At 37.0% G+C, this 27,889-nt stretch overlaps 1 protein-coding gene across 5 annotated transcripts; it reads left to right on the plus strand.

Moving 5' to 3' along the window:
• The first annotated feature begins 53 nt into the window (after window positions 1–53).
• LOC131786979 (unconventional myosin-Ib) lies at window positions 54–27,857 on the plus strand. 5 transcript variants are annotated; one of them, XM_059104035.2, is made up of 40 exons: window positions 54–258; window positions 3,632–3,734; window positions 4,501–4,655; window positions 5,015–5,130; window positions 5,643–5,737; window positions 5,873–5,977; window positions 6,536–6,582; window positions 7,011–7,074; window positions 7,192–7,205; window positions 7,762–7,846; window positions 8,323–8,429; window positions 8,720–8,870; window positions 9,470–9,588; window positions 9,923–10,009; window positions 10,386–10,451; window positions 11,154–11,258; window positions 11,451–11,513; window positions 12,310–12,363; window positions 13,185–13,325; window positions 13,798–13,912; window positions 14,634–14,689; window positions 15,553–15,618; window positions 15,899–15,966; window positions 16,354–16,425; window positions 17,134–17,209; window positions 17,534–17,602; window positions 17,939–18,031; window positions 19,096–19,152; window positions 19,635–19,703; window positions 21,242–21,328; window positions 22,328–22,414; window positions 22,687–22,773; window positions 22,911–22,997; window positions 24,453–24,527; window positions 24,641–24,772; window positions 24,952–25,058; window positions 25,291–25,423; window positions 25,955–26,107; window positions 26,869–27,002; window positions 27,274–27,857. In XM_059104035.2, the coding sequence occupies exons 3-40, from the start codon at window positions 4,506–4,508 to the stop codon at window positions 27,389–27,391; spliced, it is 3,510 nt and encodes a 1,169-aa protein (XP_058960018.2). In that variant the 5' UTR covers window positions 54–258; window positions 3,632–3,734; window positions 4,501–4,505; the 3' UTR covers window positions 27,392–27,857. The 5 variants fall into 5 exon arrangements, with proteins under 5 accessions (XP_058960018.2, XP_066029505.1, XP_058960019.2 ...); XM_066173408.1 differs by lacking the exon at window positions 22,911–22,997; XM_059104036.2 differs by lacking the exon at window positions 22,687–22,773.
• Window positions 27,858–27,889: the final 32 nt, after the last annotated feature.

Genomic DNA, 27,889 nt, shown 5'->3' on the forward strand with positions numbered 1-27,889 from the left:
CCCGCACAATAAAATAACGCGGTCTCAGCTGACGCCAAACAATCTGAATTTCCTCGGGGGAAGGGCTCTGGAGGGTAGTGTCTGGGCTATTTTGGACGAATGCTTACTGAAATTTTTCCAATTTTTGAAGGTTTAACCCCTCGGATGTGAAAAAATTATGGGCCCGACGTCGATGCGTAGGCCGGACCTTAGAAATTGAAGTTGAAAGCGAATCTTCTTACTTTTTTATGCTTGTCTAGGTACCGACACACGACCAAGGTACGTAAAAATGGTAGTTTATTTCTGAACAAGTAGTGGCCGGTAGTTGAGTTTTGTTATCGTAAAATACTTTTCAAAGTGTGGAAAATTAAAACTTTTCCCGATCATTTATTAAATATAGTAAGAATGAAATTATTAATACAGAAATGATGAACTTAGATCAGTTTCGCCCTCGAGTATTTGGACATGTAAGTGTATGTGACTCAAAAGCTCTCTGAAGCGTTAAGTTAAAAATCACATTTATTTAATGGCGTGGGAAAAATTCAAAAGCTAGTGGCATTTTCAGATATCGCCCTCTTAACAGTTAAGCGTGTACAGCATGCGTTGAGGTCTATTTGTAGTAGATAAATCATCCTCTAATGGGAGAAAACTATTCAATATCAGGAGTGTTTTTAAGAGTTCACGTTACTAATCTTCCGAGCGTGTACTCTCAAAACAAGCTTTGTATAAAACTAAATCTTCTTTACAGTTTACACTATGGCAACTTGCCAAAAGAGAAAAAAAAACTTCTGGTCATAATAACTCTAAGAATTTATCGCAGCCTTGTAGTTTTAAACCTGAATTGATGTACATGAATTATAGCAACAGTGAGAGCATGTGAAAGCGTAAATGTATTTTGCCACCGGCTATTGAATACTAAGTGCAAGGCAGTTAGTGATACAAGAGTTTTATTTACCCGAAAGCCGTATGAGACTCAAGTTATAACTTCATCGATTAAAGTGATCTTTCGAAAAACCACGGGGAACTCTTTTTTGGGCACCATGGGTTGTTTTGGAATTAATACAGGCGACTTGCTATTTAAAATTAATGGATTGAAAATAACTGTTATTCTCCATGGTTCATTTGTTTGGCTGTTATTTCATGCTAATTTCTTGTCTATGCATAACCTATTGATTTGCTAATTCTTTCTTTCTGGAAAATTTTATGTTGAATGTTGTGTGAAATCAGAATAAATCCTTTGATCAAAGAGGGTCTTTAAGGACTCTTTTGTTAATTTCAATGAAGTTTGGCCAAATTTTTGAAAAAAACTGCATGGTTCTACAAGGTCTCTTATTTACACTTATAAGCATCAAGTTGTCAGTCTGTAAGAGAGTGTATTCAATCCAAAACAGCCTGGAGGCTTTTCAAGGTCCTTCTGAAAGAAATTTTTGCAATCTGTTATTTGACCATTTTTTCTTGCAATAATAATGTTTATGAGTCACATAGACAGTACTTACAAAATTGTTTCTATGATAAACAGAAATGAATGTTGGTCTGCTAAGAAGTGTGTTTTGACATGTTTGCTTCATGTTCTGGTAATGTTTCTTTAAATACAGAAGTTGACCCAGCTAAACCTAAAGAACCAACACATGGCCCTGCAATTTTTGTAATCATGATATTCTTTGAAAAGCAGTGATCTTTGTACTGGTCCCATTTGTTTGAACATTCATAAACTCAATCTACAAGATAAATTGCCATTTAATCACCATCTTAGTTATTTATGTCTGTTAACATTCATAAAACTAATTAACTGAAATCGTCCTGTGTATAGTTTTAACTCCAACTCTGGGACTACTACAGCTGCTAGATCTTTCTAAAGAGCATCCTTATCTTATCTTATTGTAGCTATGTTTAGACACTCAACATAGTTTGTTTTTGAAGAGCTAACCTTTGTATTGTGTCTAAAAATAAATGACTATCCCTTCTTCTTTGTTCTAAGATTGATCATGCAGCTGTGCAAATGTTTTTGCTTATGTTGTTCCTTGAAATGGAATTCAGAATAAATGTTTGAAACTAGATTTATGTCTCTCCATTTAAGAATTGTGATCAATTATTTGTAATTATACAGAAAAATACAAATTTAATGAGGCTAAGTGTAACTTAGGCCAGTCTAAAACCAAGTTTATGCAACAGTTTCACTTGACAAAAGTGTGAATTTTGGTGCCTCATAAGGTTTGTAGGAGCACTGTCATGTGCTCTCAATCAATTTTCTTTGTCTCTCTGCTATTTCTGGCTATTATATTATATTTACCATAGTGATACCTGCCAACAGTGTGCACTACTTCAGCGATTCAAACTAGCTTTTAGCATAGATTAATCTTATACCACTGCTCTGATGAAGAGGAATGCTCTGTGGTCAAGTTGAACTTTTAGTTGGGTAGTATGACTATCTTTTGAGCAATGCAAATTATTTTTTTGAGAATTAACCCTTAAACTCCAAATATCTTCTTGTTAATTCCCCCCTCTATCTATTATACGCTTCCTTGTAAATCAGTTACAAGAAGTTTTGTGTTAGATCAAGATAACTTCTGCCTTAAGTTTGAGTATTCCCATCACCTGTTTGCTGGATTTTATATAGATGTTATAGGGAGAAGTTACATTTGAATTTTTAATCAATCAATCCTGGGAGTTAAGGATTGAAGAATGATGTAAAAAATAAATGCAGTGAGGGAAGTTTGCATTTGGACAGTGAGACAGGTTAAAATGATTTGGGGCATACAATGTACTACTGGTTTCAAAAACATTTCCAGTTCATCTCAGGTTGAGTTCTCCAGGATTCACTCCTGATAACTAATTCATGAACAGCACAAACTTAGTTTAGTTTGTTTGATGTGCATGTGTCTGTGTATGTGTCTGTGTATAATGCGACATGTTAATTATTAATTCATCAAGCCTTAAGTTATATGTAGATCCATGTTGTGATGCTGGAGCTAGAAATCTGTTTCATGGAAGTATTATTATTTTGCTCTCCTGGATTTCCTCTTAATAAGCTATTCATTAACAGTAGAAATTTAGTTTAACTTGTCTGATGTGAAGCTGCAAGTAAGGAGCTCTTGATTTTACAAAACAGCTAAATGTAGATAAATATTATGCTTTATAAGAAATCTCAGTATGAAGGTTTTCAGTTTTAGCTGGACTTTTTGTCATAGTACATGGTAAAGACTTAGCTGCATTTTGTCAAGATTGTTGCAAATTGATTAAATATTGATTTAGAAATTAGCTTAACAGGTGGTTGTTTTTTTTGTATTTAATTTTTCAGTTTCTCTCCTGGGCATTAGCTAGTTGAATATCATGCAATTTTAATCAAGATATTTTAAATTTTAAGCTTAATCGGTCCAGTTTCACCTCTCAAAGTACATTTCATTTTTATGACTTTGTATAATCATTATAGTACTCATTAACATATCTTTTGATGCTCCAGGTACTGTAGATAATCATGTTTACATCTTACCCTTGGTCTTATGCAGCTTTTTGCCTATTTTATCACGCAATTCCAACATTAATTGAGACAGCACTTGCTATCACTACTTGCATGGTTTTGTGCTGGTTTTTTTTTTCTTCAAGTTTAGGGTTTTGTACATCCACAATTTCTTTATTTTTTCATCAAATTCAGGTAGCTGTGGCACAAGTGAATTTAAATGCTTCACAGATGAATTTCAGCCCAAGGAGAGGAAGTTGATAATAAGATAGTTTATTCAGCAGGAGTAAAGTGTCAGGTAAATTTGAGCTCTGGGTAGTTTCATATTGTATGAGCAAATTTATTAAATACAATTTTTTATTTATTATGAATGTGATTGTGAATTTCTTGCCTATCATTTCAATCCACTCTGATAAAGGGCTAATACTCAAAACATCAAATCAGTTTACAATGGCATATTCACATTAACAACTCTATTGATAAAACCAAATTATCTTGTAAATTACTCGCCATTGACTTAGCAAAACAGTTTCTTTAGGTTAAGAAACATACCTCCTTTATCATGATGATTTTTAATAGACTACATTAATTTAAGAGTTAGTTAGCTTGTGAGCCACAGGGACCATACTGCCAGAACTTACTGTATCTTACTCTAGTAGCATGTGAAAGTAGTCTTTCTGTTTTCCTCCTTTGCTGAGATGCTTATGTCTATCCTAGAGACGATTGCCCTCAACCCACAGCTCTTTCTTTTATTCCCTGACAGTATGTTGGTACTCTGCATTGTTTACATCCTTAACCTTTTGGCCATGACTTTGCAACCAAAACTGATGGAATTTCTTCTTCCGATATCAATACTTTTTCAAGCAGTAAAGTGATGAGAAGAAACAAAAATATTTCTCAAGAGGATAATGCTTTTATTTAGAACACCAAATTTCAAGAGCTAAAATCGTATGGAAAGTGAAGCAGACAGTGTGGAAAATTGACACAAGTCAGAGCATAATTTAGTACAACAAGATCTGTGAGATAAGAAGTAGTTAGTAATATTTATTTTTGCATCTGTTTAGGAGCTATGAGTGAACCAGGAGACCAAGTAACAGTGGGTGGGCGGAGCATGTTGGACAACATGGTTGGAGTTGGTGACATGGTGCTTCTTGAGTCCTTGACAGAAGATTCAGTGATAGAGAACCTTTGGGACAGATACAATAACAAAGATATCTATGTAAGTTTTAAATGAATTCCCCCAGTAGAACCAACAAATCTACTTGTAAATTGAAAGTCAAATTACGTTGAAAAATGCTGTTTTGAACTCACACTTTTGTCTGTAGTGCTTGACTACTAAAGATGTATAAACAACATTAAAAACATGAGTTGCTAAAATAACACATTGTTTATTGAAATCTCTTAGAGCATTTGTTGTCACCCTTTACTATTTCACACTTCCTTCCTTTGTATCCAATTATATACAAGCATCACAGATATGAGCATTTCAAAAATTAAATATTGTGTGATATTATTTCCCCACCTGCCTAATAATGGTCACCAGATGAATTATATTTTACCATTATATTTAATTTGCAGACTTACATTGGAGATGTGGTGGTGTCAATCAATCCTTATCGTAAATTCAACTTGTACACTCCTGAAAGGATAGCAGAGTACAGATCTAGAAACATTTATGAGTTGCCTCCTCACATGTGAGTACAGCTCAATGTTTGAAAACAAAGGATAATGAACTGCTTTGAGTCTTTAGAAGCTGTAGATGTGGTAGTATAATTGCTTTGTCAGTCTGTACCCTACAAATTGTGGATCAAGAAGTCTGTTTTTTATCCCTGGCTGGCATCTTTGTTCAGTATTCTTGGGCAAGACACCCTTGTCACAAAGTGTCCCTCTCTTGATCCTCTCGGGAGTAATAACAAAATGGTAATACATGAAGCCCATCCATGGTGAGCCAACTCATCAACCAGTCGGGTGCAATACCAATGCCCATTACATCTTGGTCACTTGCATTTTCCTGTCATTCATGCAGTTTTAAATACTTGGTCTTACTTTAAAATCTCTCTGGCTGTTTGAATTGGAAATGTTTCCTTAGCTCTAATTTAAGCTTTTGTGATTACTTTGGTTTACACTTAAGAGCACACTTTATTGAAAACTTCCCTCATCAAAACTTGGTGGTTGGTGGTTGTTATTTGCTTGTTCTTTAAAACAGCTATGCCATAGCTGATGATGCCTACAGATCCATGAGAGATTACAACCAGGATCAGTGTATTATAATCTCTGGCGAGAGTGGAGCTGGAAAAACAGGCAGGTTCTATTGTTTGATACTGAATCATTTTGTGTGCTTCATGAGCTTGTTATCTGGGTGTTTCATATTATTTATGCCTGCCTGCTACTGATAGGATTAGAATCACCACTGATCCTTCCAATTTGTTTCTTCAGAGGCATCCAAGGTTGTTATGCAGTATGTGGCAGCAGTGTCTGGCAAAGGCTGGGAAGTGGACAGAGTAAAAGAACAATTGTTGCAGTCTAATCCTGTCTTGGAAGGTTGGTGATATTTTGGATAATTATATGAGTTAATGCCTGTCACCCATTTCATTGGTTTCTCAAATCTGGATCTTAGATTTCTTGTTCAAAGGAAAGTGTGTACAGTAAGTAAGTGTGAGTGTTGTGTGTGAGAAATTGGAGAGTGGATCAATGAAGTAACAAGTAGATAGATTTGTTAGTTCTCCTATACAAAAGATAAACCAAATAAAAGGATAGTAGAAAATGAACAGGAGATTGAAGGAATACGGGAATGAATTTAATTGACTAATTGATGAAAGGGTTGATTGAATTAACGATGCAAATTAAATTGGAAAAGCAAAGGAATGAGTTAATGAATTGATGAGTGGTTGATTGATGGAATGAATGAATGAATCATTGAATGAATGAGTGAATGGTCAATTGATGGAAAGAATAAATGAATGAAATGAACAGATGAACAAAAGAGAGAATAACTAAAGGTGATGGAGAGATGATTGAGGAGGTTCAAAGCTTATTGTTTGTATTATTCAAGAGATTGTGCCTGGTTGGGCATTCATGAGTATCATGTTACTTTTGCAGCATTTGGCAATGCAAAGACTCTTAGGAATGACAACTCATCTCGTTTTGTAAGTGGATTTAATGAGAAACAATATTGCATGTACATGTAGCTACTGTCAGTAGATTCTTGCAATTCCTTGATATTAAAAGTTTTTGCATAATTATAGGAATCTTCATGATCCTGGGCTCCATGGAAATTCCTAAAATTTTAGTTTCTTATTTTTGAGGACTTGAACAGTCCTTTAACATGCTGGATGATGAAAAGCTTCGGCAACTAAAGGCTGATCTACTTAATATTTAGTATGTGCTCTTGAGATTCTTAGAATAAGCTGTTAACTGCCCTTTTCAAATTTGGTAGTTCTCAATTTATACAAATCCTTTTCTCAATACTTCATAGAACTTTTGAATGTTGTTTACTTAGAGATAATGATTCAAATTAGTTTCAAACTCTTTAAAGTGAATGATAAGTTTGTAAAATTTATGTTTGATTTTTTAGGGAAAATATATGGATCTTGAATTTGACTTCAAAGGTGATCCAGTTGGAGGAGTCATCACAAAGTGTAAGAGAGATAGTGTTACATCAGTATTACATTTTGTGAATTAATCACACTGTTATTTTCAGCATCTTTTTAGAGGAAAATTTCTAATCACTTTTAACTCTCTCATTTCATTTTCAGATTTGCTGGAAAAGGTAATTTTAATTCTTTGAGGTCTGGAACAAAGTAACCATACACTGACATTACTTTATTTGTTCACATGCACAACACTTTTACCTAAGTTTGCTGATTACTGGAAGTGTGCAGGATGGTTGAGGTGCAGAAAACTAATCTATGCCTCATTGATAGGCTCAAAGGGGCTCAGATTTTTGAAAAAATGAATAAAATCTTTCCTTATCTGATAAATGAGATCAAATTTACCATGATCTCTTCTTATCCTTTTATAATAATTTGCTAATGAAATTTTTTTGATGAATTACATTTATTGAATTGAAATTAATCTTCACTCTTTGCATATGCATGAAATGTGATTTATTAATTAAAATTGCATCTTAGATGCATTCTTAATTTTACATGCTTCACAACAATCTGAATTTCTTAATGAGCTATTTACTTTGTTATATTTTTGAAAATGTGGTGTACTCAACACATATCTTTTCACAACTTACAGTATTTCCTGTTTATGTTATCAATTACTATATAACCCTGTCTCTTGAAGCAAATATGTATCTGGCAACTTTTTTTAAACAGTCCCGCGTGGTACATCAAGCCCAAGGGGAGAGGAATTTCCATATTTTTTACCATCTACTCTCTGGTGCCTCTGATGAACTTCTTGGTAAATTATTTTGCAATTACTGTAAATAAGAGAACTATAATCCTATAAGGCTTTTTTAACTTATTTTTTATGGTGTAAAGTCCAAGTGAAATGGAACTCTTGTTTCATTACTTTTTTCCTTAAATCCTTGCCTCTTCCTTAAATCCTTGCCTCTTCCTTAAAATCCTTGCCTCTTCCTTAAATCCTTGCCTCTTTAAGATGTTGCTGGAATGCTCAATAGTGAATATCAGCCATGCTGCCTATCGTAAAGACAAGTGCTGTGGTCAGCATTTTGTTATGTTGGGCAATGTTAAACAAAGTGTCTTTTTTTTTCTGGAGACCTGTATTTTTTTCTGGCAACTGTTTGAAAATACACTGCTACTATTCACTAGACATATCATTCTGCATTGCATATTTTCAGATGATATATAACTTTTAATGAACAGTCACACAGGTAAACCACCTCATTTCAACTCTTGCATCTCTACTTGAAACAGGGAAACTTTGCCTTGTGAGTGACTGTAATGATTACACTTACCTCAATCACAGTGGATGTGTGAAGGTCAATACAATAGATGACAAGAAGGACTTTGTAGTAGTTGAGGTTAGTGTCTCAAGATTACTCTGCATAGTATGTTAGTTCTAGAATGTTTACAAAATGATCACAAAAGCTCAGACTTTGTCATTTGAGTAGTTCATCTTCGAAACCTTTTTGTTCTCTTTGTAGTATCTTCTTGCAAATCTACACTTACTAACAGAATGTCCAGATTCTTCTTTCAAATTGGTTGTTCTCTAAAGATGCATTTATCACAAAGATGTTATTCTGTGTAACTGTAACATACTGCATATTTTCTTCATTTTGATTGTCAACTAATTCCTCTCTGTTTCAACAAGAGGGCAATGGAAATTGTTGGGTTCACTCAAGAAGAGAAGTTGTCCATTTACACTCTTCTGTCTGCCATTTTGAACCTTGGAAATGTTGCATTTGATGAAGCTGTTGATAAAGTTGATGGACATGATACTGTGGCCCCTACAAACGAGAAGTGTAAGTTCTCTAAAAATTTGCTTTACGGTTGGCAGATAATGTTGAGAGGTCAACTTCTACTCCTCACCATGGCTTGATCCAGGCATCAAACACTGTTTTCAGACTGTGTAGATTCTTTCCTCATGGAAGTCTTTTTAAAAGGGTGAATGAGTTAAATGAATTTTAAGGTTGATCTATATGTATCACCAATTAGTAGCTTGGTGCTTTCAGATTTCGGCAGATTTCTTCACTCATTCACTCCTTTCAGTTGGATTGTAAGTTCTCGAAGTACTTTATTCACCCTCCAGAGGCTGTAGATTAACAAATTAAAAATAGCTCACTGCTTATATAGAAAGAAATCACTTACAGGAAAGGAATGTAATTTCTTTTATACAATCATGTATGTTGGCATCTATAAGTCAGAAATGGAACATTATTTTGTTTGACTTGTTACAGTGTAGTCAGCCTGTGTGGTTTACCAACTGTTGTTCACCTCAGTGTCTGTGAAGGTGGTGGATATTTTTCACATCGCCTTGCATCATGGCAAATATCCACTGCTTTTCTTGAAACTTCCACTGATTACGGTAATTTTTCACTTCCTTATCAAACTCTTATAACAGACCTAGACTGGGCATGTGAGATGCTTCAGTGTGGAACTCAACTGTTGAAAGATGGTTTGTCTAAGAGAACTGTGGAGGCTGGTAATGAGAGGGTTTCAACTCATCTTACCTCTGTGCAAGTATGTTTTCCATTGTTGAAAAGTATTTAATCCTAAATATCCTGCTCTCCCAGTAAAGAGAATTATTGTATTTCTTAAATAAGTAAGTATAGTGTTAGTGCTTAATTGTGTACAGCCCACTAAATTAAAAGTTAGTTTGAATTTAAAATCTTCCCCCTCTATTTGAACCTAGGAATATTAATAATAAATATCTAATAAACCTCGTTTTCTCACCTTGTGCAGCTAGTTAAGTCTTGTAACTTACAATACGGACATCAAGCTGGGTTAATGTGAGGTCTATATGAGGGTAACTTGCAAAATTGCCGTTGTTGTTATTAATCCTATCTTCTGTTAGGCTTACTATGCCAAGGATGCTCTCTCCAAAGCTATCTATCGGAGGATGTTCTCTTGGATGATTCAACGGATCAATGAGAGCATAAAGGTAATTGATTCTTAACCCTTTATCCCCCAGATCAAATTTATAACTCTCCTTACTGTCGACCATACCATTTTCATAATGTTAGTACAGAGAATTTAGTATTAGATGAACAAATTATCCCCAAATTGATATTATTCTTTATTCTTATCATTTATCTGGTTGATATTGTGTCAATATTGTAAGGAGAAATTCTGTCTTGGTCACTCACAGGAGTTAAAGGGTTAATTCAAAGGGAAAATACGCTCTTCATCATCAAGAAAAGACATAATTTTGAAATGGAATACATTTTCAGCTTCAATTTTGTTATTTACTGTAATGTAATACTGCTTGTGATATGGTGTTTCTCTTTAGCAAAGGTTTTGTTTTATTGTTTCCTCAGGTTAAAAAGAAGGGTAAAAGGAAGGTGATTGGTGTATTGGATATTTATGGCTTTGAAATATTTAAGGTACCTACTCTTTTGTGTAGTTAAAGAATGCATGTTTTTAGAATAAGAGAACCTATCGAGTTAAGGAGGACTTCAATTTTATTGTTTCTATATTTGATACATTGTATATTGACAACTAAATCACTTAGCACGTTATTTTATGTGGATTATACCACAAACACTCTAAAAAGCTCCCTTCCCCTAACAAGTCTCCCTATTTGTCTCTATTAAGCCTTTGTTTGTTACCCTAGCTAGACTCTTATCACCCTGCCAAACAGAATTTGCAAATACTGTACTTTGTAGTGTTATGTGGAATTTATTTCAGATATTTGTTTCCATGGCAAGCTACAAAAGTATTGGAAACTACTTAGTATACAAGTATTCTTACATGTTTTAAACACAATAATTTTGTGTTCAGTTGCTTTTTAAAGTGTGAAACCTTTAACCCCTAATAGTGATTGGCATCTAATTTCTCCTTACAATGTCACCCCTGAATCACACAGTAAGGTCATGAGAGTAAAGGAAATGATCATCAACTAAGTAAGCTCTTGATCATTAAACAAATTCTCCTTATCAGCATCTTTGAAAATGTATAGAGAACAGTGAGGAGAATATGCATACTGATGTTAGGGTGTAAAGGGTTGAAGTGTGGTAACTTAAATCATTTTCAACACTTATCCATTAGTGGTCCAGCAAAGTAATTGAGTACTTTAAATTTTCCAGAATAACGGTTTTGAACAGTTTATCATCAATTACTGCAATGAGAAGCTGCAACAGATCTTTATTGAGCTGACTCTTAAGTCTGAACAAGAGGAATATATCAGAGAGGTAGGAATGTGTGGCTAATACCATACTAGAAGTCATTTAGTCTCCAAAGGCATCACAAAATTTCCATTTTCAAAATTTGCATTTGTGAAAATTTGGAATGAAAATGTCTTTATTTAGAATTATGTAACCTCTGTGGGTTGCTATGTATAGTTTAATTATCGTAAAGTTGTCAATTAAATTGTCATTTTGCAGGGCATTGAGTGGGAATCAATAGAGTACTTCAACAATGCAATCATCTGCGATTTGATTGAAAAAGTGAGTGTACGAGTGGTGGGTCATCTCCAGGGTTTCTTACATCACCTATCCACCCGTGTCCCTTACATTACATACAGCCAGAAGCATAGAGGTTGATTACATTGTATACTTCTGACACCGGTCCGTTGCACCTCTAGTCACTGTTTGACGGCTTAGCTACTTTAAAAAAAAAAAGACAGTCCCATGCAGCGAAGGAACTCGTTCGTGTCTTGGGTTGTTAACGCTACATGTACATACATTGCTTTCTCTTGTTATTTGTTGTAGAGGAATTTTACTGTTCCACATTGTATTGGTTATGCATATGCTGATCGGGATAGCATCGTTAGTTTTTCCACCTTTCACTGATTCACTTTTACTTTGTGAATTCGAGTACTTCATTAACAGCCCGGTACTTCTGTGTTATTTTTTATCACTGGTCATGATTCCTGTTGCACTCGTATAATCCTGTGACAACACATTTTACACACATTTAACAACTTGTTAGTTGTATCATACTTTTAAAACATGCCTCTATGTCGGTTGCGTTGTTATGATAACGAAGAATCGATCATCCAGTGTGACCGTTTAGGTGAGAGTAGTCCTGAAAAGGACTGTCGTAAGTAGCAGTGTAGACATCAGTCTCATTGCCGGACAACCACACCTCGTGAAATATATGTTATTTACCGGTGGGAGGTCCGTATTGGCACATTGTTTACCCACACAGACCGACCTAGACCGGTAATAGACTTAATTGATTTCAATCAATGTACAATGAAGAATGTTTTATGCAAATTACGTTTCTATCGTTTCGTCTCAGACCCATGTGGGAATCATACCACTTCTTGACGAGGAGTGTTTAAGACCAGGAGAGGTGAGTACGGTCTTTCTAACCTCTACCTTTTCTCCTTACAATTTGATTTTCATGTTGGATATCGGAATATGGTAGTTTGCAAGTTCAGTGGGTACAGATAGAAAGATGAATTAAATGTGAGACACTGTGTACTCCAAGGAACCACAGTACGTCCTAAGAGACTAATGTTGAAGTATGGAGTCATATTTTCTCACTAACGCTATTGCACTGGCGAGAAACCATTATAAATTTAATGTTTTTCCGATATCTCTATATCGATGTCAAGCTAACTCTCTTACTCCCATGAATGACCAAGACAGAATTTTTCCTACAATATTAATACAATATTGGTCAGACAAGTGATGAGAATAAAGAAAAATATCAACGAGGGGGTCATTACTTGATCCAATACCAAATTCTCCCAGAACTAAAATCATAAGAATTGTATGGTAGACAGTAAGGAGAATTACTAAGTAGATATTGAGAGCGAAAGGGTTAATCATTTTAACTCTTAAGAGTTAAAATGAGCTACTAATTTCTTCTTACAGTCTTACCCTTGAATTAAATATAAAGGGTAAGAGAATAACGGAAATGGTTATAATTTAGAAAGCTCCTGATTGTCAAACAAATTCCCCTTGTCAGTACCAGAGGAAATTTAAGGAAAACAGAGCGGAGAATGACATGAATACCAATGTTAGAGTATTTAAATCACTGATTAGTCGACTTGGTTATCAAACCTAATTGCGCTCACTTGGGTGAGTGAATAAATCACTCAAGGTGTAAGTGCATGTAACTTATGCTCTGCTGGTAATGTCAAAGTTGTCGTCCATGAATTTCTCTAGGTCAGCGGTACGACGCTCATTGCTAAGCTCAACACGCATTGCTGCAAGCATCCGCACTACGAGAGCAGAGGAAGCAAGAAATTCCTATCTGATATGACTTTGCCACACGACTGTTTCAGGCTCAGACACTACGCTGGGAGCGTAAGTAGTTAACCGAAAGCCTTCAAGCTTCTATTCATGATTTTATAATAAATGTGGAAGTTCTCGAGCGCTCATTTTACAATTGAAGATCGCCAAAAGGGGAATTTTTGAAAGTTGAACTTGGAGCCCTACCGGTACTACGTTCTGTTTCAACTGGAAATTGCTTTCCAAACTTTTTTCCCAATGCTGCAAGGGTCACATTAATAGTGTGCCTTTCGGGCAACGGAGCTTTGAATTTTAGTGTGAGTGGAGGTAAGGTTTTCATGCTGAACCATAATGAAGCCCACCGCAATGATACAGGCAATAAGCAGTCGATAGCAGGTCGATAGGGAGGAATTATTCAGTGGGACAACAAATCATGGAAAAGTGAAAGTTTTTCTCATGGGACAAGGAAGAGGAAGGTCTGAAGCCTTGGTTACGTGAAGTGTGATTTCCATGGTACTCATTTTTTTTTTGTTTTCTCTTCTACCAGGTAACTTATAATGTTAGTGGTTTTCTGGACAAAAATAATGATCTGTTATATAGAGATCTCTCCCAGTGCCTTTATGCTTGTGGTCATCCGTTGGCCAAAACGCTTTTTCCGGACGGTGAGTTATTAAACACGGGAAACTGTGGCTAGCACAGGGCCTTACAAAAAGAAAAAGAAAAGGAAACATTGATAAATGTTATGTAGTATACGTGATCCACAGTTGAAATGGCAAACAATTTGTTGATGGCTGTTGTGTTCTTTGCGCAACCCTTCACTGTCACAGCTTTTGGCAGGCGTTCATTCGCCTCTTCGTGATCAGACAATACTTTCATTTAACGCGACGAATACATTTCCATAATTTTGCTCTGCATTTATCAAAATCATTAGATCGTTTTCGTCCGTTGGTTATTTGTTTGAAGGTGAACGTCGAAACTGTGTTGCGAGGCGGAGCCACGATTTACCCTTGGGAAGGAAAATACTTAAGTACTGTGAAAATCAAGTTCAATAAATGCTGAAACAGAACAAATACAACTTTGGATATACACGTTTTGCTCAAAAATGTAATGTGAACCTGCCTTTGTGATTCATCCCTCAAGCTCTTGTCGTAAACAATGACCAAGATTATATGATGTTATCAAGAGCGAATAACGAGGGGCCAACGGTCTTAGAAGCTCCTTACGTTGGCCAATTTACATCATCAACTCAGTTGATAAATACCAAACTATATTGTAATACTCCTATTGGACGCAGCACCGCAGTTTCTTTAGAAACTCACCCTATTTATTTAATAACCAAGATCGTTTTCCGTTTACGCTGACGTAATGCTCGTCTGTCTCTAGGTTGTCCAACCAAGGCAACCAAAAAAAGACCACCAACCACAGGAACTCAGTTTAAGGTAAACTGTATCTAAACCTAACCCTAAGCAAAGTGATTACCACGTGAATGTGGAGTTATTGTTGAGGAAGTCTAGAACAATTTTCAATTGAGTATCGAAAGGCATCATGGACTCGTTAATTTGCTTCACGGCTCGTTGTAATTACGGCTCGTTTCATTTGCGCTTTCCCGCTTTTGTGATTTTTCCCTCTATTAAAATCAGCCGTTGTGGTTACATTGGTTTACGACACTTAATTGAAAAGGGAAATTGAAATAATTGAAATAATCCCTTTGAATGTGAAATAATTGGCTTGATGGCACAGGGACTGTTTCTTAGTACCCTAAGCTTTATTGACCACTTAATGTACAGGATCTCGCTCAAAGATACCACTTACTTTGACTTTAGGAGAGAAACATGGATTCCAAATAACTTGAAAGACTATCCGTTATACTTAAATGCTTCCGCTTTCAGTTACCGTTCAATACAGGTAGAAAATAATAAAAGCAGGCCGTTGGGACTTAGCAAAGGGTGACCGCCGCCGCTAAATAGAAGTGACTGCTTAATAGAGGGGGAAATTACAGTGATTAAAGGGAAAGAAATTCGGGACTTTCACAACTGACCGCTCAATACTGGGTGGCCGCTTAATTAATATGGTGCCTCTTAATACAGGTTTGACTGTATTAACTATAAAATTATTACTCTTTGCTTTGTTGTTCGACCACAAGGTAGTTGTTACTGTTTTTACATGTATATTATCAGAAACAGTCAAGCCTCTAAGTTTTTGTACCTTGGGTACCCTGGCTTTAATACTAAAGACTTTGTGGTGATTACCTCTCAGAGGAAAACAGAGTTTTCTAGCTAAATGGATCCTCTCTTTCTGACAGGTTTCAGTCTCTGAGTTGATGACAAATCTTAAAAGCAAGAATCCTCATTACATCAGATGTATCAAGGTACTTTACTTTATTCCATTTTCATCGCAAAGGATTTGCAATTAGTAGCCATCAAATATCGCTACTTACTAATTCTATCTCACCAAAGTTTAGCTTCAGATTAAGACTCTTTAAGACTGTCACACTTATTTTATGTGCAAACGGACAGATGAAATAGGGAACGTAAGATAATCGTTGTTTCTACGATTTAAATTACATTTAAAAATAATACGCTTACAATACGCGTACAATACGCTAGATCGTTCTCACGTTAAAGAGCTTTCCTTCTTTTCCTTTCCAGCCAAACGACAGAAAAGTTGCAGGGCTGTTCGATGACAAACTAGTCAGACACCAGATACGATATCTTGGGTGAGGCAATTTATTCACCTTACATATCTTGTATAACTTTCAGGGGAATGCATAGAGGATCGAGTAACATGGAAAAGAAGCCTTAAGTAGTAGGCCCAGTCTATGCTTAGGACAAACTTAACGGCGATCCGTTGTTGTTGGTGTATCTTACTGGTCTCAGTGTTAAGTTTAAATTTTGCTATTTGCAGTATGTATAAATGCTGTTCTTGTTTTTTTTCTTTTATTTATTCACGTTTTTGTTGTTGTTGTTGTTTGCATGCACTTACAAACTATCATTTCATTGTTACTTTTTATTTACGGGTAATTTTGAACTTCGTAAGGATATGTAAACCCACTGACTTTGTTTTGCTGTGAGAAGTAAACTTCCTTGTTGAATCTTTTAATCAGGTTGATGGAGAACATTCGCGTTCGAAGAGCAGGATTTGCATTTAGACAAGAATATGACATTGCACTTGAGAGGTAAGAAACACTTTCTTTTCTCTGACATGTTTTTTATATGCAGTTGAATGCAGTTTAACGAGGTTAACAACAAAGGGCATCAGCGTTCTCTATTAGTCATCGGTTTTTGCATACGCGCATGCCTTGGAATTTCATGCGTTCTTCGTTTGAGGCGTTCTTGCGTGTTCTTTGAGCGTGAACTTGCAGCGTTGTGAGGAGTGCCAGCTCATCGTCCGGGCATTTCAGTCTGTAGATCCTTCGGAAATTTTAGAGCGCTTATCGTATGAGTTTTTAAAAACCAAAACCAGTGTCATCACTGTGGCCAATCAGTAAAGAAGAAAATTTCAAAAGGAGCCAATGGAAGCCGAAAGTGAGTATTTGTAACCGGCGCCAAGAGCGGGAAAACGTGGGGACCAAGTCACAAATAGTTAAAGTTTTGCCTCCGATTGGCTGAGAGGGTTTCACGAGTGTTCCAGCCAATCAAAGAGTGTTGTTCAAAAGAAGCCAATAGAAGCACAAAGTGAGTATTTGTACCGGCGCCAAACGCGGAAAAACGCGAGAGACCAAGTCACGAATAGTTTAAGTTTTGCCTCCGATTGGCTGAGGGTTTCACGAGTGTTCCAGCCAATTGAAGAGTGTGGTGGAGAAAGCTACTGCCACCTAGGATCAACTTAAACACAACTGAAAATTGCAGCAAAGCTCTTGCTAACTAAACATTTGCTTATTCAGGTACAAGATGCTCTGTAAAAAAACCTGGCCCAACTGGGTGGGCATGCCGAAAGAAGGCCTTAAAGAACTACTTAAGGTACTCTCTATAGAAAAGCTGATCCAGGGTCTTGGTCTTTAAAGAATGGCAAAAGAGCGGACGGGCGAAACACGGCGGTTGTTTAGGGAAACGACTTTGGATCCCTTCCCCCCACCCGGCCCCTCCGTTTTTGTGCGCTCACTTTTTCGCTCGGGCACCGCTTTTTCATTGATCAACTTTTATGAACGCTCAGTCATGTTTTTGCCGGTGCTAGGAAAGAACTATTGTGCATTTTGAAGCGAGAGGGTTGCCCAATTTGCACGGAGATGTGCCATTATCGAAGAACGGTCTGAAAAGTACGTTGATGATAATCTTTTCTTTCAGAGTTTGAATATCAAACCAACAGCGTATGCTTATGGAAGAACAAAGATCTTTTTTAGAAATCCACGAACGGTAAGATATGGTAATAGGAGAATGACTCGATATTTAAGATTATGTCCTTTTTTCCGGTTTTCCTTTTTTTTTTTTTTCGAAATAGCGAATTTGTAGTTGTGAAACCTTATAATGTTCTGCTGAGCTTCGTTTGACTAAAAGTTTGGCTAAAGTAGACTTCTTAGGAAGGCTTCTTGCGTAGTATTAAAGACCATGGTATATTACAAAAAGCGTAATATACCTCGCCTGTGGGAGAAGAATTTGCGTAATGGTTACAGGCAAAATATTTCTCGAATATTTGTTCAAGGTGTGACTTTGTTTAAGGTGATCACAGCCTTTGCTTTTTGATTTCCGCAGTTATTTGATCTGGAGGAGAGACGTCTTCAAGGAATGCATTTTCTAGCTGTCATCATTCAGAAGGTTTTCAGAGGCTGGAGACAGAGAACCAAAGTAAGCACTGTTTAAACACAAATGGGGCGGTTAGATTCAAGGCAGATATGCAAACCTGAAGGGCAGTCGATGGTTTGCAAAATTCTGACAACTCTTCCAATCCCCTCAGCGGTTGAGTGAGGCGATGCAATCACAGCAAAAGACCCCTTTAGCTTATATAAATAATTCAACCAAATTTACGTGCTCCGATCTAAACACACCTATCGACCATTGAGAACGGGCGTCGTATCCTGGATGTTTTATAACGTGTATTTATTTCAGACTCCAGCGAGTGAAGCAGTCAAATCGAAAAACCTCGTGTCGTTTGGAATTACGGGAATTTACGTTACGGAGAGAAGCCGTTTGGGAGCCTAACAAATTGTCTTTCAGTTGTATTAATATGTTATAACGATGTTCTCTCTCAAAGAGAAAAAGAGAGAATAATCCCAAATGCTTCAGTATTTTTCGCGAGTCAAGATCTAGGTCCGACAAATAATTGTTGTTCGGGGAAGGAACGTGTAGCCTTTCCGGAAACATCTATCGAGCTTGCTCGATGAAGTGGCGGAAATGGAGCTGAGTTTAAGGTCTTATCATAGACCGAAGGGACTTCTAGAATTACTCTACAGAGAAGGTAAAACGCCCCTACCTTTCTCTTCGAGTCCTCCTCTTCTGTCACTTTCTTTTAAAACTGTATTTGAAAGCATTTAAATGGCTTAAGAGTTGCATTGTAGGTTTTGATGATGCAATTATTTCGGCAGAATTTGGATTTATATAACATGGATCAAACTGAATCAATTTCTAAGTGCAAGTCTTAGTTTGCAGACCGAACTTAATCCACAGTAATAATTATTCTGTCAAAAGTGGCAAATGAAATTGTAAAAGAAGTGACTCATCATTAGTGTTGGAAATAACATTTTCTCAGTAGAAACAGTAACTCTGTAAGACTGCTAAATAAAGACTGCTTTTAATTTGCAGTTAAAAATTTAGAAACGCGCGCATATTTTCGTGGATTTAACTTCTTTGGTTGCTATAGTAAACTCTGGGATGAGGCGAAACTGAGTTAATTTATTTCAATCAATCCACAGTATCTTAAGATGAGAGAGAGTGAAATTATCATCGCTAAGTATTATCGTGGCTTCAGGGTAAGTAATAGGATCTGAGAGATGTTGCAGAAACAGTTGTATTTTGTTTGGAAAGATGTTAAACATTTGTCACTAGCTTGAAACAACGAAGAATTTTGAGTCATGTGTCACAATTCGAACCTCAGAATTCCGGTCCGATTCTTTACCGAGTGTGCTACGGAGACCTCCTTTTGATGAGCTAAACGAATGATTAGAATCATAAAAATCATAAGCCACTGAATGTAGTTTGAATAAAACACCAAATTCCCAGCTTAAAGAGAAATTTATAATAATCTGTAATGAAAATTAGCCTTTTTTTTAGACCTTGGGAGTTCAAAGGTAAAAATTAACGCCTTCAACGCGTACATTTTCTCAGCTTTTCCGCATTTTTCCCTCGTTAAATTTCAAAGAGTAGTTAGTGTTTCTCAGAGCTTTGCAGAAAACTCAATAATTTTCGAAATATTGCTGCAGTTTGATCATTCACTCTCTGTTCACTTCCGCAGGATCATCGGACTTATCTCAGAAAGAGAAGCGCTGCTATTACCGTCGCTCGTTTTGTTCGCGGCTGGAAGGTATGTCTTTCAATTTTGAAAATGATATCTGACGAACAAGTCGGGAAGCCTCTTTCTTCCTCAAGGCGCAAGTATTTCTGAAAAAATTAATGATGATCTATCTGTACAGCAGATCGTAGCAGACAAATAATATTTGAAATGAATCAAATTGAAACTTTGGACTCGAAGAAAATTAATGTTAATCAATTGCAGTATGAAGAGGCAATAGGTAAAGAGAAGGAAAAAAGCTGAACTCCAAAAAAACATGAGACATTTCACTTTGAATAGTCGCTCTTTGGAACCAAACATCGTTTGTCGTGTTTGGGTGGACGTCAGCATAGTTTCATTACAAGATCCTCATCTTATACTACCTTGTAGTTCGATTCTGGGCTGCTACAGGCAAGAATGGCTAAACTCTGTTTCTCTTCTCCTTCGTCTCTCTCTTACTGATATCACGAAAAACCCTTGGCACAGAAACGTGCTTCAGATCATTGCACATACATGTGATCATCATGTCTAAGTTAAAACGCTTGCTACGCTTGTGTGGATTCTCTGTGCGATGTTGGCTATGACAGGCAACAAGTGGCTAATATCGTTTTTACTCTTCTTTCCTTTAATGAACAATAATGATATTCGCAATAACAGTGTAATAATGTAATAATCGCAATAGAATATGTGTGCCGCGCTGAACTCTGAACCCAACTTTCGAAAATCTTTGTGGAACTCTCATAGTAATACCGTAACAATGTCTTGACTTTAATTTAAAAAGCATTTTAAACTAACTCTTGCAAACTATCTCTTGTAAAATAACTCCTATAAACTAAATCTTGTAAAGAAGGTAGCGACAGATTACTAGCTAATATGATTGCTTTGCCTAAGAGAAGATCTTGCCTCTTGGAGGCCGTGGGAATTCTACCTGCAATAGACAATCGAGAAACATGCTTTCTGGACTCCTGTGGCGAATTAGTCTCTCTCTTGTTCATTTGCGCCTAGTCGAGGAAACGCATTGTTGTGTAACATACATATATCAATGCCGCTCTACTAATATGTCACGCTTTCGACATAATCCTTACCACTTTCACAGCGAGCAACTTACAGTTTGGTTTGATTTTGTCATAAATAACACTCGTCTTTTCCAATTGTTTCTGCTCTTCATTTAGCCATCAGCTCTGTAGTGGACAAACTCTTGTCGTTTTCACGCAAAATGGGAGGATACGATTTTTCTGTGAACAACGAAGCATTCAATGCCTTTGAGTGCCTCTTTTTCACTATTATTTGATCATTTATTTCTTAATGAGCTTATCAAAATAATCGTGGATAAGATCATGGAAAGTAATGGAATTTTATCAGTTTTATGGATTACCAACTTTGAAAAAGCCCTCCTTAGGCTTTTTAAGTTGATATCTGTGGAAGTTAAGAAAATTTTACCCTTCATTAATCCATTGTGGTTTTGTGCGTTGGCATTTTTTTTATTCTCAATATCTCGTTTTCCCATATTATCCTATTAAGTCGATCCGAACAGCGGTTTATAAGCAGTAACCAGTCGTTTTACGTCTCAGGCGCGGAAGCTCTACAAAGCCATGTTGTACGAGAAGAAATGTATCTGGGCTTCTGGTATAATTCGTACCTACTTCTACGGATGGCAGGTCAGCGTTTATCCTGTAAATCTCAGGAGAGATAAACACCTAACTTATTCTAACATTATCAATACATTAACCAGCATACACCTGAGGAGATTAAACTATTTATAAACTAGAGGGCACTGTCTTGATGTAACTCCTCATCGAAATTCAGGGTACGCGGCCAAAAGTATGAATTACTAATCATGTCTTGGAATTATCCAAAAGAGTTCACCGAAAAAAACAACAACAACACACACATAAAACAGAAAATCTCCTAACACATATCCGGGACCAGGACTAGCAGTTTGGCCTTAATAAACCTCTTTCATTCACCTTGCGCAGTTTTTTGACAGCTTCACCGACTCACCAAAATCCGTCTCCAAAATTGACACTGTTTATACGTCGGTGTTTTATTGAATGATCCGTTTCTAGTCACACCCAAAATAATCTTCTAACTTCATCCTTTCAATTAATTTTCCCATTTAAAGAAGATACTTGGAGGATCTCCGAAAACAAAGCTTAGAATTCCTAACAAGAGTCCATTTAGCACTGCCAAAATTAACGATAAAAAAACTGCGACACCACGATGCCTCCTTTGTCTCCATTATCAAGTAACATGGATACTTGTAGTTCAAATTTATGCTAAATATTGATACTTGAGTATAATTAATAACGTGCGTGTCACATCAAAATAACCTGCTATTCTGTTATTGTAAAATAGATGGTAAATATAAGAAAAAGGCGAGGGAAGAAAAAAAACCAACTATGTTAGTTATGTTAAATTTAGGTCACCCAAATACTTAATGGCACTAATGGACTAATTGACTTAGTGTAAATATAATTAATGAGAGGAATCTAGCAGCGTTAACCAATGATGTAGATAGGAAAAAGGTGATACTTCATCGGCTAACTTCTGAACATCTAACTTCATTACGACTTTTAAATAATTAATCATTAATTGACTGTCGGAACGAGCGAGCACAACGGACAACATAATGAATTCATTCCATTCAATTTCACCAGGCCCGCAAACTTTACAGATCCATGGTTCTTGAAAAGAAGCGCAACCAGGCTGCGACTATAATCGCAGCCTATTTTACAGGCTGGAAGGTGAATTAAGAGTGGTATCTTTTTTTCCTGGTTAAGTTGTTAACTAAGGCATGCACCTTTAGTCTGCAGTGCAGGCGAATTTTTGGCACTCGGGATTGTAAGTGATAGGTCTAGCGCCGGATAGTTTGGGTTTTCAAACCCGGGAAAGGTTGAAATTTTGTTCGAACTCATTTAGACAATCGCACTTAAGTCACTTATTTTGTCGCACTTCAAATCACTATTGTTTTGTCAATTTGATTGCCTTCCGCATTCATTCCATTCAATTCCACCAGGCCCGCAAACTTTACAGAAGCATGGTCCTTGAAAAGATACGCTTCCAGGCCGCTATTATAATAGCGGCGTACTTTACAGGCTGGAAGGTGAATGAAGAGTGAACTTTTATTTGGACTCTTTCAGACAATCGCATCTTAAGTCACTGTCATTTTGTCGCACTTCCAATCACTACTGTTTTGTCAATTTGATTTTCTTTCGCATTCATTCCATTCAATTTCACTAGGCCCGCAAACTTTACAGATGCATGGTCATTGAAAAGATACGCAAACAGGCGGCGACTATAATCGCAGCCTATTTTACAGGCTGGAAGGTGAATTAAGAGTGAAATATCTTTTCCTGGTTAAGTTTTTATCTAAGACACTATTAGCCTGCAGTGTAGGCAAATTTTTGGCGCAAATTATTGTACGTGAAGAGCTCGGCTACCGAAACGTTTTTAATGCCAGGAAAGGCTGGGGAGTAAACAAAAGATATAATTTTTTTCGCAAAAGGGGTGGAGGAAAGATAAGAGGAAGTAGGAGGAAAAGGAGAGACCCTCCTGCTCCCTTCTCTGTCCACTTCAACCTTCAATCAATCATTGCGGGTCAGTGAACAGTCGCAAGCTTTCAAACTGAGTTCTTCTTCTTTATGATACGCCTGCACTACCGGCCAAGAAACCACGCGCGCTTTGATCGGTTTAAAACTTGTCGTGAATTGTATAACTTTCTACAGGTCGTGCCGTATTCTGCTCGACAACTTTGTGAAATAACTGAATTTTGCGTAAAGAACACGAGCCCCGAAGACAAATGTATTTTTCCGATAAGACAGCCAGGACAGTAGTCACTTGAAAAGATAAAAGGGTTACGTTGCCCCCCGAAAAATTTTTTTTTTTACCTTTGTCGTCGGTAGAGTGGTTTGCGTGTTGCTGCGTCGTAACGCTTTCTAGCTTTGCTTTGGTGTGACGAAAAACATATCGCTCAGCTCTCTTTGAGATCCAGTTGTTGATATCATTTCATCTTAATGAAGTCTAAATGGTAACTAAAAACTGTTAGTACCGCTAGCTTTAAACCCTCGTGCACCGCTAAAGTATACGTGTTGCATCAAACTTACAAAGATTTCAGAGTAATTTCCTACAGGAAGTCAAAAGTTATCTTAGCTTGAGAAGATGTTATGAAGGCTTGTGATCAGTCTGGAAAATTCGCGACGCCTTTTCAACTAAAAAAATGCAGACTTGGTTACTACATAGTTAAGTAATTTAGTATTATCAAGTGAGATGATAACGTAAATTGGTCACCGTAAAGAGTTTCAAAGCTGACGTTCGAGCGTTACCCCTTCGTCATTCGCTCTGACGAAGGGGTAACGCTCGAAACGTCAGCTCTGAAACTCTTTACGGTGGCCAATTCACCTTATCAACTCCGTCGATAATACTAAATTACCTTGCTATACTCTCCCACCGACGCAGCTCCACAGCTTCTTTAGAGACTTATCCCCGCGACCTAGTTTCTTATGCGTTCTTGTGCATGTGGACATTAGACTTGCTTTTTTGATTGGCTGTTGTGACAGCTGTGGTTTTGGTTCGACCAGCGATCTGACAAAGATTTTTCTAATCATTCCTTTGATTTCTAAGCAGAATAATAATTAGACTTATAACTAACTTAAAACTAACGTAATTTTGAAAACTGAGATTAAATGTACATTGCCATATTAAAAACAAAAAATAAAAAAAACATGGAGTGGTCGCATACATCAAGAAATTTTAAAAATAATTTTCTTTTGTTACGTTGTCTAGGTTCGTCGTGAGTATCATCCCAAGTTCAGAAAGAATGCAGCTCCAAAGATCATGAAGTTTCTTCGCCTGTACTTTGTATGTAGCTTCTTAAACAAACTTCAGTCCTCAATTGTGAATTATGTGTCATCAGTCTCGTTACAACTTGCACGTCACAAGCAATATGATTCGTAAACTCTGATTCATTACAGCGTTACAGATATTTGAGCACGCTAAAGAACAACCTACCGTCTTTGTCACCTGTGGATACGCATTGGCCTTCATCTTCACCAATGTTTAGGAAGACAAACAATCTTCTTAAAGGCTTGTACCACTCTTGGAGAGTAAGTTGTCGTCATACAACGTTAGAGAACGAAAACAAATGATCAAACGAAAATACTAAATATTACGCATAGGCTGCTGCAGACTATTTTTCCTTATATTTCTTATTGTTGCTCAAGAAGGCAGGAAGACTATGAAATAGTTTGTAAACTCGCTCAGATTTGGCTCTTTTCCTCCCTAGTGTAAGAAATTCAGAGACAGATGTCCTCCCGAAAAGAGAGCGATTCTAAAAGAAAAACTCCAAGCCAGCGAGGTGTTCAAAGACAAAAAATCTTCGTATCCTTCCACGTAAGTTTGATAACTTTTTGATACAATCAATATGTTTCTCGTCTTTCATGACTTTGTTAAATTCCGTCTCTCTTTATTTTTGTGATGTGGATGTTAAGTCCTGTCCCTGTGGATTTTGCAATTTTCCTCCCATTTTATGAACACAGGAGCCAAGTATTCCTAAAACATACCACTCAAGCTTTTAGGAAGATAAAAACCGTTTTTTTTTTTGTTCGTACTTCTTGTTTTGTAGGGTAGCAGTTCCTTTCCAAAGCGATCGTGTCAACCTTAATGCCAATCCAAAGTGGAAAAAGAACACTGGTAACAACAACCAACGAATCGTGTGGGCGGATTCTGTGTTAAAGATCAATAGAAAAAACGGCAAGGTCTACTAAAATGTTTTTATTGTTGTATTATATTTTCAGTTTGTTGATCAGGAATTAAATGTAAGGGGGTGAGGATAAAACGGCTGTGCGTTAAATGTGGAACGGGCGCGGAGAAAAGCGAAAGTTTTCATGCGGCGATTTGCTTCTCCTTTACAAAGATTTCAGAGTAAATTCCTACTGGGAGAGAAAAGTTATTCTTTCACAACAGTGATCTCACAGTTGATCGAAAGCGATGTTTGCGACCTTCAGACTTGATCTTTTGTTTATATCTGTGAGTGATAAGCTAACAGATTTTGCTTAAAAGAGTGAATACCCTTCAAAACAAAGCGTAATCTGAAGGCTCGATTTCACGAAACTAGTTTTAGTCTGGATTTTAAACGTAGGCGTTTCGAGTGGGGAAATCTGTTTTTTAAGTTACTTCCTCTCATAGTTGGAACGTTTTCTTAATTTGGAACGAACTCTGCATGAAAATACTTTACAGACATACAAGTAAGCTGTAATTTCCATGTTTTATCGTTCCTCTTCTTCCAGGCAGTACCTCACATTTTGACCATTTCGGACACTGAGATGCTGGTGTTAGACCCCAAGTCTCTCCTCACGAAATACAACATTGATTTGGGAGACATTCAGAGAATCTCCGTCAGTCCGCTGAAAGACGGAGTAATCGTGTTCCACATTCGCACGGTAGATGTCCATCTGTCTGTGTTATTCTTTGGGACCAATCAATATTTGTCGAGGAGGCGAGGGGGGGGGGGTGGGGTATTTTGGGGATCACATTATTTTTAGGGGAACGGAGGGAAATCAGTTGTCGCTAACAGAGCGTAAAGGGCCCACTATAGAAAATTGACTTCCAGTTAGGGGGAATCAAAAGAAAACTACAGCGCCTGGGAAGGAGGGGGGGGGGGTCCAGGTAGATTCTCCGCCCTCCCCCCCTCCCGGCGATAAATGATAAGCGGACTCTCAGTTTTTTTTTTTTTAACTCGTGGTTTGGGGGAACTTAAAATTTTGTCATAGTTAGAAGATTAAATTTCAGATCGATGTCTTGGTTTTTGTGTCACAATTGCTCATGTTAAATGGACGAGCACTGATATGTGTTTTGAGCCATCATTTTATTCATTTCAATGATTCTTTTTTTTCGCTGAAATTCATTGATTGACAAATGGCTAATTTGTCGTCTTGTATAGCGATAGTTAAGCCCTCATTATTAATAGCGTCTCGGCGGAAGCGTTTCTTTGCCCACGGGAAAGTAGGAGGCTTTGAGCAACGCCAGCCAACGGGTGATAATTAGTAGTCCCAGATCCCCGGCCAAGCTCTTCTTGATTCGTCCCAAATCTTCCCGCTGACGAACGTGCGTCCTGTAGTGCAATGAACGAGGGCCTTCAAGTAGGCCAAGCGTTAATTTTTTTCAGCTCATCGTTTTGATTTCGATCTTGTGTTCTTTTCAGGACAAACAAGATAAGAACCATCAGAAAGGTGACTTCATGTTCCACACGGAGCATGTGGTCGAGTTAGTTGCCAAGCTGTTGGTGCAAGCAGAATCCCAACAAGACATGTCGGCCGCCGTTCATGTTTCAGAAAGGTAAAAACGGGAATGGATTCTAATAAGGCCTTGAAAAAAGGTGATCAGGAACCATGGATTCCTGAGACAGTTTGGTCTCATCTAGTCTCTGGATTTCTTGATGAAGGAAGTAGTTATTTGAGGAGACTAATCGGTAGGAAAAAATATTAAAATTTTGAGTGCGAACCTTTAAAACAGACTTATCTTCCCTCATAACGTTAAGTCATGACGCGTGTACTTGCGCTTTGTTGTGTCACATTTCATTATATCAATATGTTTTTTTCCTTTTTAGGATCACTGTGAATTTTTCTGAAACTCCGGTCGAGCTGCACTTCAAACGCGCAGACAAAGATCTTCCTCAACCGCTATTGTGTAAAAGAAAAGGAGCTGTTATAGATGTCTTAGTTTGATTATTTTCTTAACAAATCGTACAGTATTAGTTTGGTTTTTGCCATATCCACCTTACAGCAAAGCAAAGCGTTCATGGTGTCGAGGTTTTTACATCCTTTAAAAAAAAGTAAATTATTTAAAAATAACATAACGATTACAAGTTATCGTCGTGCATTTGTTTCGAAGGTTTAACTTTATTAATATTTAATTTAATCGGCAGAATATGAAAAATTACAAATCTTTCATGACTGGTTGGGCCTTTTCTCTCATCTCATTCTTTCCCAAAGGGTTTTGGATGTCAGCATTCCCTCGAGCACCGATACATCTTTGGCGGATTCTTCGAACAATAAGCTAACTCATAAATTTTCTGCCGTTGAACTTGATTGTTTCATTCTTTTCGCTCCTGCTGCTTTATCAAGGCAAGATGTAACATAAAGAGTGTTTTTAAAACTTATTTTACAATAAAATTATTTACTTGTCAGCTTATGTCGTCTTCCTTGTTTTCTTTGTTTGTCCAA

Source organism: Pocillopora verrucosa, chromosome 10, assembly GCF_036669915.1.
Source record: "Pocillopora verrucosa isolate sample1 chromosome 10, ASM3666991v2, whole genome shotgun sequence".
NCBI lineage: Eukaryota > Metazoa > Cnidaria > Anthozoa > Scleractinia > Pocilloporidae > Pocillopora > Pocillopora verrucosa.